Here is a 14683-nt window from a genome sequence, read left to right on the forward strand (position 1 = left end):
AAACCAGAGCCCGTGTGAATAAAGCAGCAGTTAACTGTCATCCACAAGAGCGTCTCCTGTCTCCTGTTTCATTGGGGCTGCGCCAGTCATTTTGGCATGAGGCTCAGAGAAGGGAATTATCTGGGACAACTTTTAAGAGATAATAATACTTAGCATAAATCTTAACAAATGAGGAGAAGTTAATCTGAAAAAGAAAGGTGGACACTCCAGGGAAGGGATGAGAGTGCAGGGGCACCGCAGGAGAAAGGTCATATCTGAGAACTATAAATAGTGAAAATGCTTAGAAGCAAGAGGAATAGACACTCAAGCAAAGAGAATAATATAGATGGATAGAGGGAGAAAATGAGATAAATCTCTTTAATAGGGAAGAGGCCAAGGGGAAAAACACAAAGGGTGAGGAGGAGGAAGAAGGGGCTAAGAAGAATAAAGACATGCCATGTACAGGAGCCTAATCTCTTCAATGAGTGTAAACATTATATGCCATAGTATGAGCTAAGGATAGTAATATCACAAAAAGTAAAAACTGGATAGAGGATTGGAAGAAAAGGAGGGAGGAAGAGGCAAGACGAGGAAGGAGATTGGAAAGACAAGAAACAAGCTGTGCTATGTAAATGGTTCCTCAAGATGCTAGTCGAGGGTAACCATGTACTAATTGCAAATATGTGCTAATAAATCATTCTAATTCTTAAAAATTAGAAGAAAGAAAACTAAAAACAGAAATTCCACTTTGACTCAGTTATTCTTCTAGGTAAAGAGTTAAAGTCATCATATTGCATGAATACTTGCATACTCATGTTTATGGCAACACAATTTATAATAACTAAACCTTGGGAAATGTCTGTATGTCTATAACAGACAAATGGATAAAGAAAATGTATTTATACACAACTATGAGAGAACCACTATGCCGTACAGGAAGATAAACTTGAGGCATTAGTAGGCAAGTGGATGCAACACAAAACCATAGCATCAAGTGAAATAAGTCAGACACACAAGCTTAAATATGACATGGTTTCTCCTACATGAGACAAAAATAGAAGATAGATAAAACAGCAAAATAGACGATAGATAATTAGGAAGTAGGGAGAGATCTCTTACAAATGAATGGGGGAACAAGAGAAAGGGAGGAAGAAGAAAGGGGGGAGATAGGAAAAAAAATTGACGAAAAAAGATAAAAATAGAGATTTTATAAACAGGAAGGGAATCTAGAACTGGAAAGAACAAGAATGATAGAGGATGAAATAAAAAGAGTTAAGACGTATTACACTCATGTACCAACCCCCCACAGTATATATTACAAACATGCACTAATAAAAATAAATAGAAATAAGTGACTGTCACCTTGAGGTGCCTGCTAGACCCAAATTAGATGAGAGGACAATGGAAACACAACAGTGTTTTTTTTCTTGGATAACGGGGATTGAACTCGCAACCCCATGTTTGCCAGGCAGGTGCTTACACCACTGAACTAAATCCCTGGCCCCAACACTACTGTTTTAATTACCATTCCACATACTCTTATCTGGTCCAGTGGAGCAAAGACAGAAATATACTTTTGGAAGCTAATGTGTTGAAGTACTTTGGGTCTCTTACCTTAGATTCATGGATAGGGACATGAGTTACCTGAATTATTTTATGCTTTTTGGAGATAACTATTGTAGGTCTAGGGAGAGGAGTGAGGGACCAGATATAGTGTTGGGACTCACAGAATTGGATATAAAGCCTGTGTAAGTTTTTTTTTGAGACAGGATCTTACTACACAGTTCAGGCTGGTTTGAATTTGTGGTATAGTCCAGGCTGCCACAAACTCACAGCAATCCTTCTGCCTCAGCCTCCAAAGTGCTAAGATTACAGGTATGCTCCACCACATCTGGCTGTGTAATTTTTTCAGCATCAGAGAATAGTTGGAAAAAGTAAGTCTTCAATGGTTGTCCAATTTATTATAAGTTTTAGAGAATACTGAAAGGAAAGCCTAAACCAGAAAGATTTTTTTAAAATTCAAATGGTTGGTTTACATTGTATTATGGATCAGTTAAATGTAATTGTCAATTTGAGTGGATTATGACACTCCAGGAGAGATGATTAATCTTGACGGTGCTTTAGTCTCCAGTGGACTAATTCATTAATGTTCATAGCTCAATATGCTGTCATAAGGGGGGCCCAGTTGGAGGCTAGTCCTTAATCCTGTGCTGCTGGAGGGTGTGGCACTCTTCCTGCTGCTAAAGGCTTCCAGGCTGCCATGGAGTGAGCAGCTGTGCTCTGCCATACCCTTCTGCAATGAAATTTCTGACTGGGGTCAGTTGACCATGGACTGAAACCTCTGAAACTGTGAACCAAAAACAAACCGCTCCTCCTTTAAGCTGCAGCATCAGGTAGTTTCTCCCAGCAAAAGAAAAGCAGACCCTTGTGAACAACTCAACAGAAAATGGCCAAAAAATTAAAAAATTTAAAAGAACATCACCCAACAGAGAGCTACTCAATAGACAAGATGGTAAGGGGGAGCTGGTCTGGCTACTATTGATGAAGATGACTGGGTGGTTCAAAGTCCAGGGTCAAGCTCTGTGAAAACACATAAGGTTCAAAAAGCTGTTGCTGGCAAGAAGTTCCTTCCAGGTAGTGTGGCATGTTGGCGCAGCCCTCTCCTACAAGTGACCAAGCTTGAAGATCAGAGAGATGTAGTCAGAACCTTGAGATCTGTCACTATGCGGCACAACTGCCAGTGATTGGAGAGCCACTCTGTGTTTCAGCTATGCCTCATTAGCCATTTTATCCCCAGTCCCTAATACAATGCTTACAATGTAAAATTTTCACAGTAAGTACTTGAATAAATGAATCACCTAAAATAAAAAGCTGGGATAGTTGCAAGCCGGTGGGCTTAAACTCACTAACACACGGTTTCTGTTCTGGTCTGAGAGAAGGAGTAGCATTTGGTTTGTAGCAACTATGCCCTTTATGAGTGAGTAAAGCCCACACTGAGCACTGCAAGGTACCACAATGATTCAGAGTACCAGAGGTCTCAGAGAAGTTTACCTACAAAGGGAGACTTTCAGAACAGACAGAGCTTTAGCCAAAATGACTGGGACTCCTGACTGTAAAAGATAGTGGACATGATTTCTAGCCTCACAATCGAAGTTGTTAATGAATGTACTAGCCCTAAAAAGGTGGCCCATCATGTGGCCTGAAAATGAGTGCTATCAATAGATCCAGTCACAGATAGGGAAAGAAAGGAAGTAAGGATTAAAAGGCAAAGAGAAGCTACATAGAGTATTTTATTACCCTTTTCTAGTTTGATAGATATTTTATAATACCAAAGAATATGAGGATAAAACTAAAAACACAATCAAATGGTCTCTATCAGTCAGTAATAAAGCCGTCTTGAATAATGGTTAAGATGATACTGCTGTCATCCTAGTTGCACCACTAACTCTGCGTAGGGTGATCTATGATCCTCAGTTCTTGTTTCTGCTAAATGGCATGAGACATGGAGAGAGCCTAATAGAGCTCACACGCAGCAGACTCTGTAAATGGTACCTGTTGTAACTGTGGGCCTGGTCTCAGCCTTCGGGGAAAGATTCGATGGTCCAATGTCTGAAGAGCATCTCGGGTCACTCCTTTTACCCATCCCTTCTACCAAACCACATACGCCTTCTCAAACATATGCACATAGAGCAGTACATCCTCTGAGGTGAAAGAAGATCTACTAACCATTAACCAAGAACCCAAGAGCCACACACCTCTGAGTGATGTGCTGTGGTCCTAAATCATTAACTGTCATACATTTGCATGTGTGGTCTAATGCCAGAATCAGGGACAGGACACTAACAACTACATACTACTGTTTCCCATCTCTTATTGAGAATTCCTCAAAATACAATATTGTACTTTTTTCTTTAACTATAATAGGGCTCTTAAAATTTAAAGCCTTTAGTGGGAACCTGAGGCTCTGTCCCAAACTGTCTAGTGAATAATTTATTCTCCCTCTGCCCTTGGGACTAGTTAAAGGAAAAGCTTGAGGAGCAATGAACCTTGGGATTAATTGAAATATGACCTTCTTACTTGACTTGGTTTCAAATTCTCACCAGTAGGAGCAACTTGGCTTATCTCAAATGCTAGAAATACTGCAGCATTTGTCACTTCAGTCTCAGCCAAGGTTCAAATGCTGTGTCACACATTGAAGCTAAAATAAATTCTAAAAGCTGTTTTTATGTTGACTTAGTTTTATTCACATGATAGCTAAAGTGTCTGACAAAGACTTCCTCTAACATTTCTTCTGGCATTTAATTAGAGTTTGGTTACAGACAGTGTGGGTTGGAAGGATATGTGGGGAGACAAATCAGGGGCTTGCTATAATTCTACATCATCATGAATCCAGTTTACATTTAACCTGTGGCTTGTCTAACACATTTGCAATAAGAGTTGGGGAATAGATCTAATGCTCACTGGCAAACACTTGGCAGCCTGTGAGAGCAGCATATTTAGAGAACACATAATCAATCCTAGTGCTGGGGCACATCAGGCATTGTGAGTGCAGGTCAGAGGCCTGGGCATGCCAAGAACAGCATCCCATGACAGTGACAAGAACGAGGTCTCAGGGCATGCAGCACACAGCTTCAGAGCATCTCAGTCAATCCCCGGAGGGTGGCATGGCCTCTAGTACTGATAGGACCTCACAAGGAGCCAGATGAGGAGAACCGTAATTAGGACAACAGTGAAATTGAGGAACAGCTCCCGGGTGGATCGCTCCATCATCAAAGTGGCTGGGTGAGAACGTCGGGCAGACTTCTGAGGGTGCAACAGAGACTTCCAGGTTGTCCGCACCTCCTAATGAAAGTAGTAAACAAAATAGAGGGAGATTAACGAACATTTCAGTAAGACAATGCTCATTCTTCCCCAAAGCAATATAAGTTTAGGAGAAAAGGAGACTGACTGGGGCTGAACTGCATGATCTCTATTCATATGTCAAAGTTCTAACCCCCAGTACCTAGGAATGTAGCTTTATTTTAAGATATTGTCTTTCAAGAAGTAAGTTAAAATGAGGTCCTTAAGGTGGGCCCTAATCTAACATGACTGGTGTCCTTAAAAGAAGAGGAGATTAGGATACATCCATGACTGACAACACAAAAACACAGGGAAATTGTGGCCATCTCAAGAAAGAGAGAAAAATCTTGAAAGACACTAAGTCTTCTGACACCATTCAACAGTTAGCTTCCAGATTATCTTCGGACCCCGAAGATTTTGCCCATGACACTTGAACCAATTTCTTTACAAATCTGCACACACACACACACACACACACACACACACACAATTTGTCTGAAGATCTCTGATTAACACAGTGGCTGGCTGCTCTGTCTGATGTCATTTTTGTCCTATTTTTTTGTAATCTTTGTATTGAGATTTTTGGTAAAATATAAAATATTACATTTTTCTTTCTCCAACTTGTGTGTATCTGTGCATGTGTTCACTTTGCCTACAAAATATTGCACGTAAGGGCACCAAAACAAAAAAGATGTAGTTTAATATTGTTCTTGCTTTGAACTACACTTAAAAGTTGGACACTATAATCCCTCAGGCTTCGAGCTGCTGTTGGTCTTCATCCAAGCCTGCACAAAGCAGTTCAACAGCTGTGCGGCTTTTTACAAGACTGCACTGGACACAGAACTTAACTGGAATCAACCAAAAGTCCCTCACATTGCAGGTACTCAGTCCAAAGAGCAAGTTTAACCTTCAACAAAGGTCTGTGCCAGCTATTTTTAGTCAGGTGCAGGATGTGCCTAGATTATAAACATTTCAAAGAGCAAGGATGATATCATCAGCGTGTGTATAGATTGTACATGCAGGAAATCATACTTCAAGAATGTATGCAACACAGTCAATCAAATGATTGCTTTGATCAAATGATTACTTTGAGTGATACAGTATAATTGACACTTCGTCTATGCGTTGATTTTTAAACTTCTATACTCTAAAAAATTTTAGATACTTAGATATCTAAACTTAAATATATTTTATATAAGACAAAATTCTACTATGAAATGAAAATATTTAAAGTATATTTTGTTTCTAAGGGTGGAAATTCAAGAGGCATAAATATTTGTTAGCAAGTTTTTAGCATAAATGGTATTTTCTGTGATCTAAAATTAGCCATAATTGCTGTATTTACCATATCATCAATAGACCAAATTATTAATTGCACAAATTACAGCTGAAAAATTTTTTGTGTTATGTAATTATTGGTATAACACAGAGGTTCAGATGATGCCAACCAGTAAATCGTTGATCCTTACTTTAAAATACAGCCAATAATTATTCATTTCTCTTTCATTTCCCCTTTTATTCTTACCTATCTTTTGGCCTTCAGTGTGAAGAAATAATAAATGGTCAATGAAAATATTTATAAATATTTGCTTTGAAGGGAAAGTAAACAGAAGGAAAAGAATAGGTCCAAGCATCAAAAACAGACTCTTCCTTATGAACTTATTAATGAAATCAATCCCACATGATTGATAAGTTCTCAAGAAATGCAGAGATGTTCAGAAACTATGAATCTCTGTTGATAAGGATAAAACAGCACAAATCAGAAAAGCAAAATAATTATCCTATCAAATGTGATTAGATCAAACTTTTACATAAGAAGAATCATATATATACATATATATATATGTATATATATATATATATATATATATATATATATATATGATTTTTACCTTTACCTTTCCAAAAATTACAACTGACAACTGACTTAGAGAGAGGCTGTTTGTGTAATGGCAGATAGAAAGTTAGAGATAAAAATGGCAGACTAGAACTAATTATCATGATTGTGGCACTAAAATATTCCATAGGAGTATTATACAAATAAGTTATTGTAGCAGTTAATTGGCCTGGTTAAACAAAGTTAGTGAGCATTTCCAACTACTCTGGAAAATACTGTTCCTAATATCTAAAAATGTCAGTACAGTACTGCCTTAGATGTTCAAGTACATATGCTTCAGTATATATATACAAGGATGTTCATAACATTTTCAAAAGGCCCCAAAGCTGGAAACAACTTAAATGTTTATAAAAGGCAGGATAGATACAAATTGGGGTATGTGTATACATTTGAATGCTATAGAACAAAGAAAATACATAAACTACTATAGTAACACACAAAAAATGGGTGGATCTCATAAATACAATTGTTGAACAAAAGAAACACAATGTGACTCCATTTCTAGAAACTTAAAAGCCAGGAATTTAGTCATGTTGTTTAGGAGTATATTTTTTAAAGAAAAGCAAGCACAAGATGGTCCCCACACTCTGAGGCAGAAGGCAGAATGAAGAAGTAAATAGACTTTTGGGGTGTCAGTGAAGACCTGTTTCTCAACAAGTGATAGTTATACACATGTGTAGAATAATTGCTGAAGAGCTTGTTTTGTGCACTCTTCACATTTTTTAATTCTCTTGAATTAACACCCTTACCATCACATTTCTTAACAATTCTGGTATTTTATGGCAACCTCAAGTATTTATTGTTTAATGTACTTTTAAATGACTAAAGCATAAAGAATTCAGATGAGAATTCCCAGTGAACCCAGTTCATTTGGCAAACAGGCTAACTGTAAGGCATAGGCTTTGCTTTTACACACATCTATATCCTTTATGAAAATGAGTAATGATACAGAAATTCAGAACAGCAATGTTCTATTATTCAGCTTTGGCTGCATTTTAAACCTTCCCTAGAGTCAGGATCTCATCACATGAGAAATTACCGTATGAATCCAAAAATCCAAAAATCTATCAATCAACTGCACTAGTGGTTTGACGTTGACTGTCTCTCACAGGAACTTCAAGAAAATGTGAAATAATATTTCTTATATTACATGCAACAATCATAAACATAAGAAGAATGAAAACACATACTACAGAGAAATGGGACTCAGTAAGACTTACTTTATGTCTTAGAAATACCATGTAAAATGATCACTGCATATTTTACCATGTGTATAAGCATTTCTCTCATTTCCAACATGTACACAGACACACACATACATTCTTCATGCTGAGCATAAAAGCCTGTGTTACCTGAAGGTCAAGGACATACCTTGACTGCAACAGGCTTCGCTTGCTTTCCCCAACTGAGGTTCCAATTCCTGCTGTCTCATAGACAGTCTGCACTCCTGGCCTCTGAGCAGTGCCTAAAGTAGTCCTAGGGACATGGCAGTCACTGTGATGTCACTGATGAAGCATCTCAAAGAATAACCACCGAAGGTTCAAGGCTATTTATGTGCAAGGAGCAAAGCAATACGTTGACTAAGATATTGTTCCTTTGGCTGCCAATTTGTGTTAACAACACAAGACTTAAGTGCCTTCTGTTTCTAGTCAGTTTTTATTGCAACTGATGTGGACTTTAAATTTATTTTTTATCTTTATGAATATTTCCAAAATGTCTTTAAAACATCATAAACCAAGACTAATTTTAACAAGTCAATGCTGTACTTGTTGCTATCCCTATTCAACCTAGGTAGGTGCCAAAATGTGCTTCATTTTACCACTCTTGTCTTTAGCTATTTGAAATGTGAAGAGCTACTTGTGCCTTTCACCTACACACTTGCACACCCACACCCCACACCCACATTCCATAGGCACGCCTTCAAAAGGACTTCAGTCCAAGTAGTGAAAGCTATCCCCCCAGTCACCTGCTACACATAACTTTCCAGCTAAGCTACAAGTTTACACATTCATCTACAGTTTCATCCAAACAGCTGAGGAAGCTATGGTCTGTATATCTTGGTCAGTAAATTAACAGTAGCAAACTCAGGCAGAAAAACTCAGTGATTTGGATAGATTTGGAGTTAGGAAAAGTGGTCAAAATTAGTAAAAATGTGAATTATAGAATAAATTCAGGTGCATAGAATATAGCTGGAAAAAATAAAATTATGCAATTTTCAAATATAGCCACTAGCTAAAATCAGATTTCAAAATGAGTTTGTACTCAACAAATCAGATGTTTAGGAGTGAAAATGAAAGCTTTGAAGTGTTTAACTGAACATGAAAACACCTCAATGAAGCAAGAAACAGTATTCCACTGAGCTAATCTCCTCTCCAAATTTCCAGTTAATTAATGTGTTCAAAATAACGCATTCCAAGAACACAATAAACAAAAATATCTGCATAACTTTGTTCAGAATCAAACATTTCCCACCATCCCCCAGGCCCCAGAGGCACCGCACTACTAAAAGATTTTCCCTTCCATTTCTTCATTTCAACACAAGCCCAACAAATAACGGGTCATCTTAATACAGCATCCTGTCATCACTCATCTTGTAGGAAGATAATCGGCAGAAATGACAGATAGTGTATAATAATTATAGCACAATCGAACATTGGCAGTTATTTGGTGCCATCTGGCAAGCCCTGTGAATTTAGTCAGATTTCTGACTTCTGCCTTCAGTCCTTGCCAAATTGTTTCAAATATTGGGAATGTTTTCCTGGTCATCAAGTCACAGCTGTTCTTTTTTTAACCACTTATCTTTCGTTCAATTAAAAGTAATATGTTTGTTGTAGAATATTTGAAACTATATAAAAGTATAAAAACTAAACTGCCACTACTTTTACTACTCAAAAGGAAGGGACTTTATATTACTTTTATTTATATGCTTGAAACTGCATAGATAAAATCTCAAATTCCCAATACATTTTTCACAAAGGAATCTGATACCTTAAAAAAACTTCTTTTTAGATACACTTAGAATTAAATTACTTGTGTTCTATCATTTGTTAGTGTTGAGTTTATACCACAGGTATACATTTTGTACATTTGGGATATTAATTAATTCTACCATTTTTTTGTCTTTTTTAAAATTTTATTTAAAGAAAGACTAAACAAAACAGAAAATGGGTAGAAATAATAAATATTTTCAAAGAAAAAAATAAACAGTAAGCAATCACTAGTTGATGATTACAGATTGCCCTCTTACAAATATACTAAAGTGGAGCATATAAAGTAGGGATTCAAACAGTGAGACTGCAACCAGTTCTGTTCAACTATCCAACAAAAACTTAGAAATATGGTTATCAATCCTATACACTTAAACATACATGCAGTTATCCATATCTTCAATTATGTTGAGCTTGAACAAACCCAAGCAGGCTAATATCACTCTGAACAAAGAATAATACTATTGCTGAATGTCACATTATGACACTCCAGGATCAGCACTGGGTATATTAGTGTCTCTTTTTCATCAAAATATCTGTTTATTTCATTATGTGTCATAAGATCAGTTCTCATAAACTGTTTATAGGTGTTACACATGCATGAGTCTTTTTTTTTTTTTTTTTGTCTTTTTCTTTTTTCTCGGTACCGGGAATCAAACTCATGACTGCCTGCTTGCAAGACAGGCGCTTTTGCCACTGAGCTAAATCCCCAGCCCCTACATGCATGAGTCTTTTTTTTTTTAACATGCATGAGTCTTAACATATATTTCTATCCTTTCTATATTAGAGGGAGAAACAAAACAAAGCAAGACAAAACAAAACACATTCCTATAAATACATGAAATGAAAAAGACATACAAGAGCATTGTACAAATAGTTCTACCATAGTTCCTGTGTTGTCTCTTGCTATCTCCAAAAGAATTGGCTATATCATCAGACATAGTATAATTGAATATATCAGTACATAACAGTATTAATAAAAACACAACTTTATATACAGTATAAAACTTCAAAAATAGGCAGTTATAAAACTGGAATGTGTATCATAGTGAGTCTTGTCATCTTCAGTGTAGTTGCCTATACACTCAGACTTGATACTATCAATCATATCAGTTTTGAATAAAATATGTTGATACCAAACAGCAATCAAACAAACCAGATTTAACTAAGATCAGTCATGATAAAATGGTATAAATCATACAGGGCTCCAGATTAAGTTAATAGGAAATTAAAGATGATTAGCATGCTATATTGATGCTTTTGGAATAGCTATCTGTGCCCTCAAATCTAATGCAAGTAGACAAACTGGGACAGAATAAAATCTACCAAAAAAAAAAAAGAATAAAATCTATCTAAGCAAAGAGGTGCAAGTAATGTGGGTTTTAAATCCTGATACACTATTAACAATATCTTCTGCCATCTTTTTTAAGACTCTCCCTCCCCTTTCACTTTCCCAGGGCACACTGTGTATTTTTGGGTCTCACCAAGATTCTTGATTTTAAATGGGGGGGTGGCAACCTGCTATTTACTTAAGTGGTTCCAAACCTTCTCTCTCCTGGACTTGCTCTCTAATTGTATTCCTTTACCTATTAAAGCTTGTCTTTCCAACCTAGCCACTAATACTGGTCTAGGTGCCCCTACCTAATACCCTCTGGTTCTCTGTCACTTAAAGCATTGTTTTCTCATATTTGATTTTCAGTTCATGTACTCTTTTTCAAGTTAATCATATTTCCTAAAAATAGCATCCTGGTGGACCCTACCTCCTGATCTACTCTACACGTGGTTCTTTTTTTAATTTAGTATATCAAGGTCATCTATATTAGAGATTATAACCAACCTTCTCTGCCTCATTTTTGTTATGCTATTTTTTGGCCATCAGTTGTCTGCTTGTCTTCTTCATTCTGTTTTCTGCTCCATTCATTGAGGCTTCTCTGCCACTGTTTTTGGAATCCTAGTACTTTTCTCTCTCTCTCTCTCTCTAGAATGCCCGGCAGTATTTTCTGTAGAGTTGGATTGGTGGTCATGAATTCCCCAAGTTCTTCTTTGTCTTGGAAGCCTCTTGTTTTTCCATTAATTTCTAGAGATGGATGTTCAGGGTATATCAATTGGGCTGGAGGTTATTTTCTTTCAGGGCTTGGAATAATTCACTCCAGGCTCTTCTTGATTTGATGATTTGTGTCAAGAAGTCTGCCATGATTCTGATGAGCCTTCCTTTGTAGATTATCTGTTTCTTGTTTCCAACAGCTTTTAATATTCTGTTCTTATATTGAATTTCTGGGATCTTGATTATTATATGCCTGGGTGTGGCTCTGTTTTGGTTGTAGGTGGCTGGAGTTCTGTATGCCTCATACATCTGAATATCATTTCCTTTTCCTATGCTTGAGAAGTTTTCCTTAATTATTTCTCTGAATAGCCTTTGTAGTTCCTTTGTTTGTACCCCTGCTTCTTTATTCACATTCTTTATTCCCAAGCTATAGATCCTCTTGTCATCTTCTAGCCTTTTACTGTTACTGCTTGTTTCCTTGTTATTTTTTAAAAAGTTTTTCCTTTCATAATCCCACATTGCAAAACTATCCTCCAGTTTGGATAATCTATTCTTAGTTTTTTTCAAGCAGTTTTGCCACCTTTCCATAGAGTTTTATTTCCTGGTAATCTCTTTGAATCTGCTTCATGTATTCTATATTTTCTTTATATTCTTCATCAAATGGTTCTCTCCTATGTTTGAGTTCCTCCATTCTTCCATCTGTGTGTTCTTGATGGGTGTTTAGCATCTCTTTTACTTTAAATATTTCACTTTGAACTCGTCTATGAGGTCTCAAAGATATCTCTTTATGTCCACTGGTGCCATGTCTGACATTGCATGTTTGCTGTTCTCATTCTCCTTTGTATTTACTTGTCCTGGGTCAATGTTCTCAGAGTTGGGACCTGGGGACTTTTTGTTGTTGCTTCCTCTTCCCATCTTTTTTGTTTCTTCCAGGAGGCCCCAGTTTCTTTCTTTGTTGGTTACAATTCTTCTGAAGCACACTGGTTAGGTGACCCTTCCCACTGCAGTATGCTAGGGAGCTGCAGACAGGGGCAGTTTATGCTGGTCCCTCCCCCTGGATCAGTCAAGCTGCTGTGGCCTGCATAGCATTACTTTGCATCACCTCCCCTCCAGGTCAGTCAACCTGTTGAGGCCTTCACTACGTTAGTGAGCACCCACCGCCCTAGGGAATTGATTTTGGATAACCTATTGGTTTCAGCCAGGTCTTATGACTCAAGCCAAGCTCACTCCACCAATCCTGTTTGAGAAGGGAACAACTGACTGAAGTCACTGCTACCCCTTGTTCTTGCCAGTCCTGCCCAGTCCCAGAATGTCATCTGTTGGAGCCCCTTCTCTGTGGAATGGTTTTATTCCCATCATTTACCACAGGTCGATGCAGGTTCCCCACTAGCTCAGCTCTCTGCTTGGCTCGCCGACCCCCAACCTCAGTGTGATTGCATCTCCAGTGAGTCAAAGTGGTGGGATTTTGGACAGCTCAGTAAGTCATTGCTGCTCAGGTTCTGGGTGCTGCAGTGGGAGCACTGAACCTTTAGCTGTTCCAATAGGAGTGCCAGGACTGTAGGTTTGATTGGTTCTTCTTACCTTAGTTTCTTCTTGGGATGAGAGAATTCATCTGCCTCTGTTTGGGACTCCCCACGCTGTATTATGTTGAATTCTAAGATGACTAATCTCAGGGAGCCTCTGTAACCTTCTGTTATCTATCTACCATCTTTCACTTCTACCATATTTTAAATGTTAAAGCCAGTGGGAGACGTTAGCTCATCACAAACATTTGGTCAGTACTGTCAGTGTAGTTGAACTGGCTAATTTCAGGATAATTTGGAGGGGAAATCCAACTGTTTTCTGGACCTCATTGATGAGTCAGCTCAGTTGTGTCATTAAATGTATCAAATGTTATACCTAGGACCGTTGTGCTCAGCAGGTTGACCAGGTCCCAGACATTAGAAATTTCTGCATAACAGTGGTTTCTTCTGTGATTCTACTGGAATTTAGGTGGTCATCAGTTTGACCTAACCCTCTCTAGAAAAATACATAAATTACCCAAAAGTCATCTGAAAGCCATTTAGAGGCCTACAGGAGAGTTTACCTCTGAGGATCTGTAGGCACATTTTTTAAAAAATCAGTGTTTTCATCTGTCATTTAAAAAGATAAAAATAACAATTTGAACACCAATATCAAAGCAAATTCACCCTTTACCATTAACCTTACTTTGTTCTGTTGATACTTTGCTCTCTATGAATAATTATCATGACTTAGCAGCATTTATCACATATCAGCTTTCTTCCAAGGTGCTGTTCTGTCTGTAAGAAGGATATATTACATAACCATCAACATAATTTCAATACCCATTAATCTACAACTTAGTGATGGGCCAAAAACATCACAACGACAGCATTCATATTGTCAGGGACCTGAAACTCCAGTTGGTATCTATCCTCCATCCCTCATCGCCATATGCATTTTCAGATGCAAGACATTATACCCTTTGACAGTCAGTGTTCAGCTCTTGTACCTGATTCATTGCTAAACTGGCTTAATCCATTCCCCACTTCAATCTCTTTTCACTTGGAGAACTGAAAAGTGAAGATGTTATATGAGAACCTGAATTCTACAAATCTGTGGCAGTGGGAGAAGTCACCAAGGCCTTGATGACAGGTGATAAGCTCTTTACACATCACAGTAATGAGCATAATCATCATGAGGCCTTTTTCACCATCACATCTTCAAGTCTAGCTGGTCCTAGAGCTGTTGAGAGAAAAAGAGGCACCTTCCTGCTTTGTTCTCTTGCTGTCCCAAATACATAAGGACGAGAAAGAAATCCTGTTTCTTAAAGCTCTCTCTACGATACCACTCACAACCAGGGGGTAAGAGCTTGCCCTTTTGAACCCAGGGAAAGCCCAGAAAAAGGCTATGAAAAGCTTAAGTGGCCACTTGTAG

General features: G+C 37.8%; 1 protein-coding gene across 1 annotated transcript; it reads right to left on the reverse strand.

Moving 5' to 3' along the window:
- Window positions 1–4199: 4199 nt before the first annotated feature.
- Sln (sarcolipin) lies at window positions 4200–4821 on the reverse strand. The gene has a single exon (XM_013143622.3). The coding sequence runs from the start codon at window positions 4747–4749 to the stop codon at window positions 4651–4653; it is 99 nt and encodes a 32-aa protein (XP_012999076.1). The 5' UTR covers window positions 4750–4821; the 3' UTR covers window positions 4200–4650.
- Window positions 4822–14683: the final 9862 nt, after the last annotated feature.

This window comes from Cavia porcellus, unplaced genomic scaffold (genome assembly GCF_034190915.1).
Source record: "Cavia porcellus strain 051 isolate PalLab524CR breed Dunkin Hartley unplaced genomic scaffold, mCavPor4.1 scaffold_9, whole genome shotgun sequence".
NCBI lineage: Eukaryota > Metazoa > Chordata > Mammalia > Rodentia > Caviidae > Cavia > Cavia porcellus.

Excerpts from the sequence above, each read along its gene's own strand:
- Sln (XM_013143622.3), bottom strand. The coding sequence starts at position 4,749 with ATGATGGAGCGATCCACCCGGGAGCTGTTCCTCAATTTCACTGTTGTC.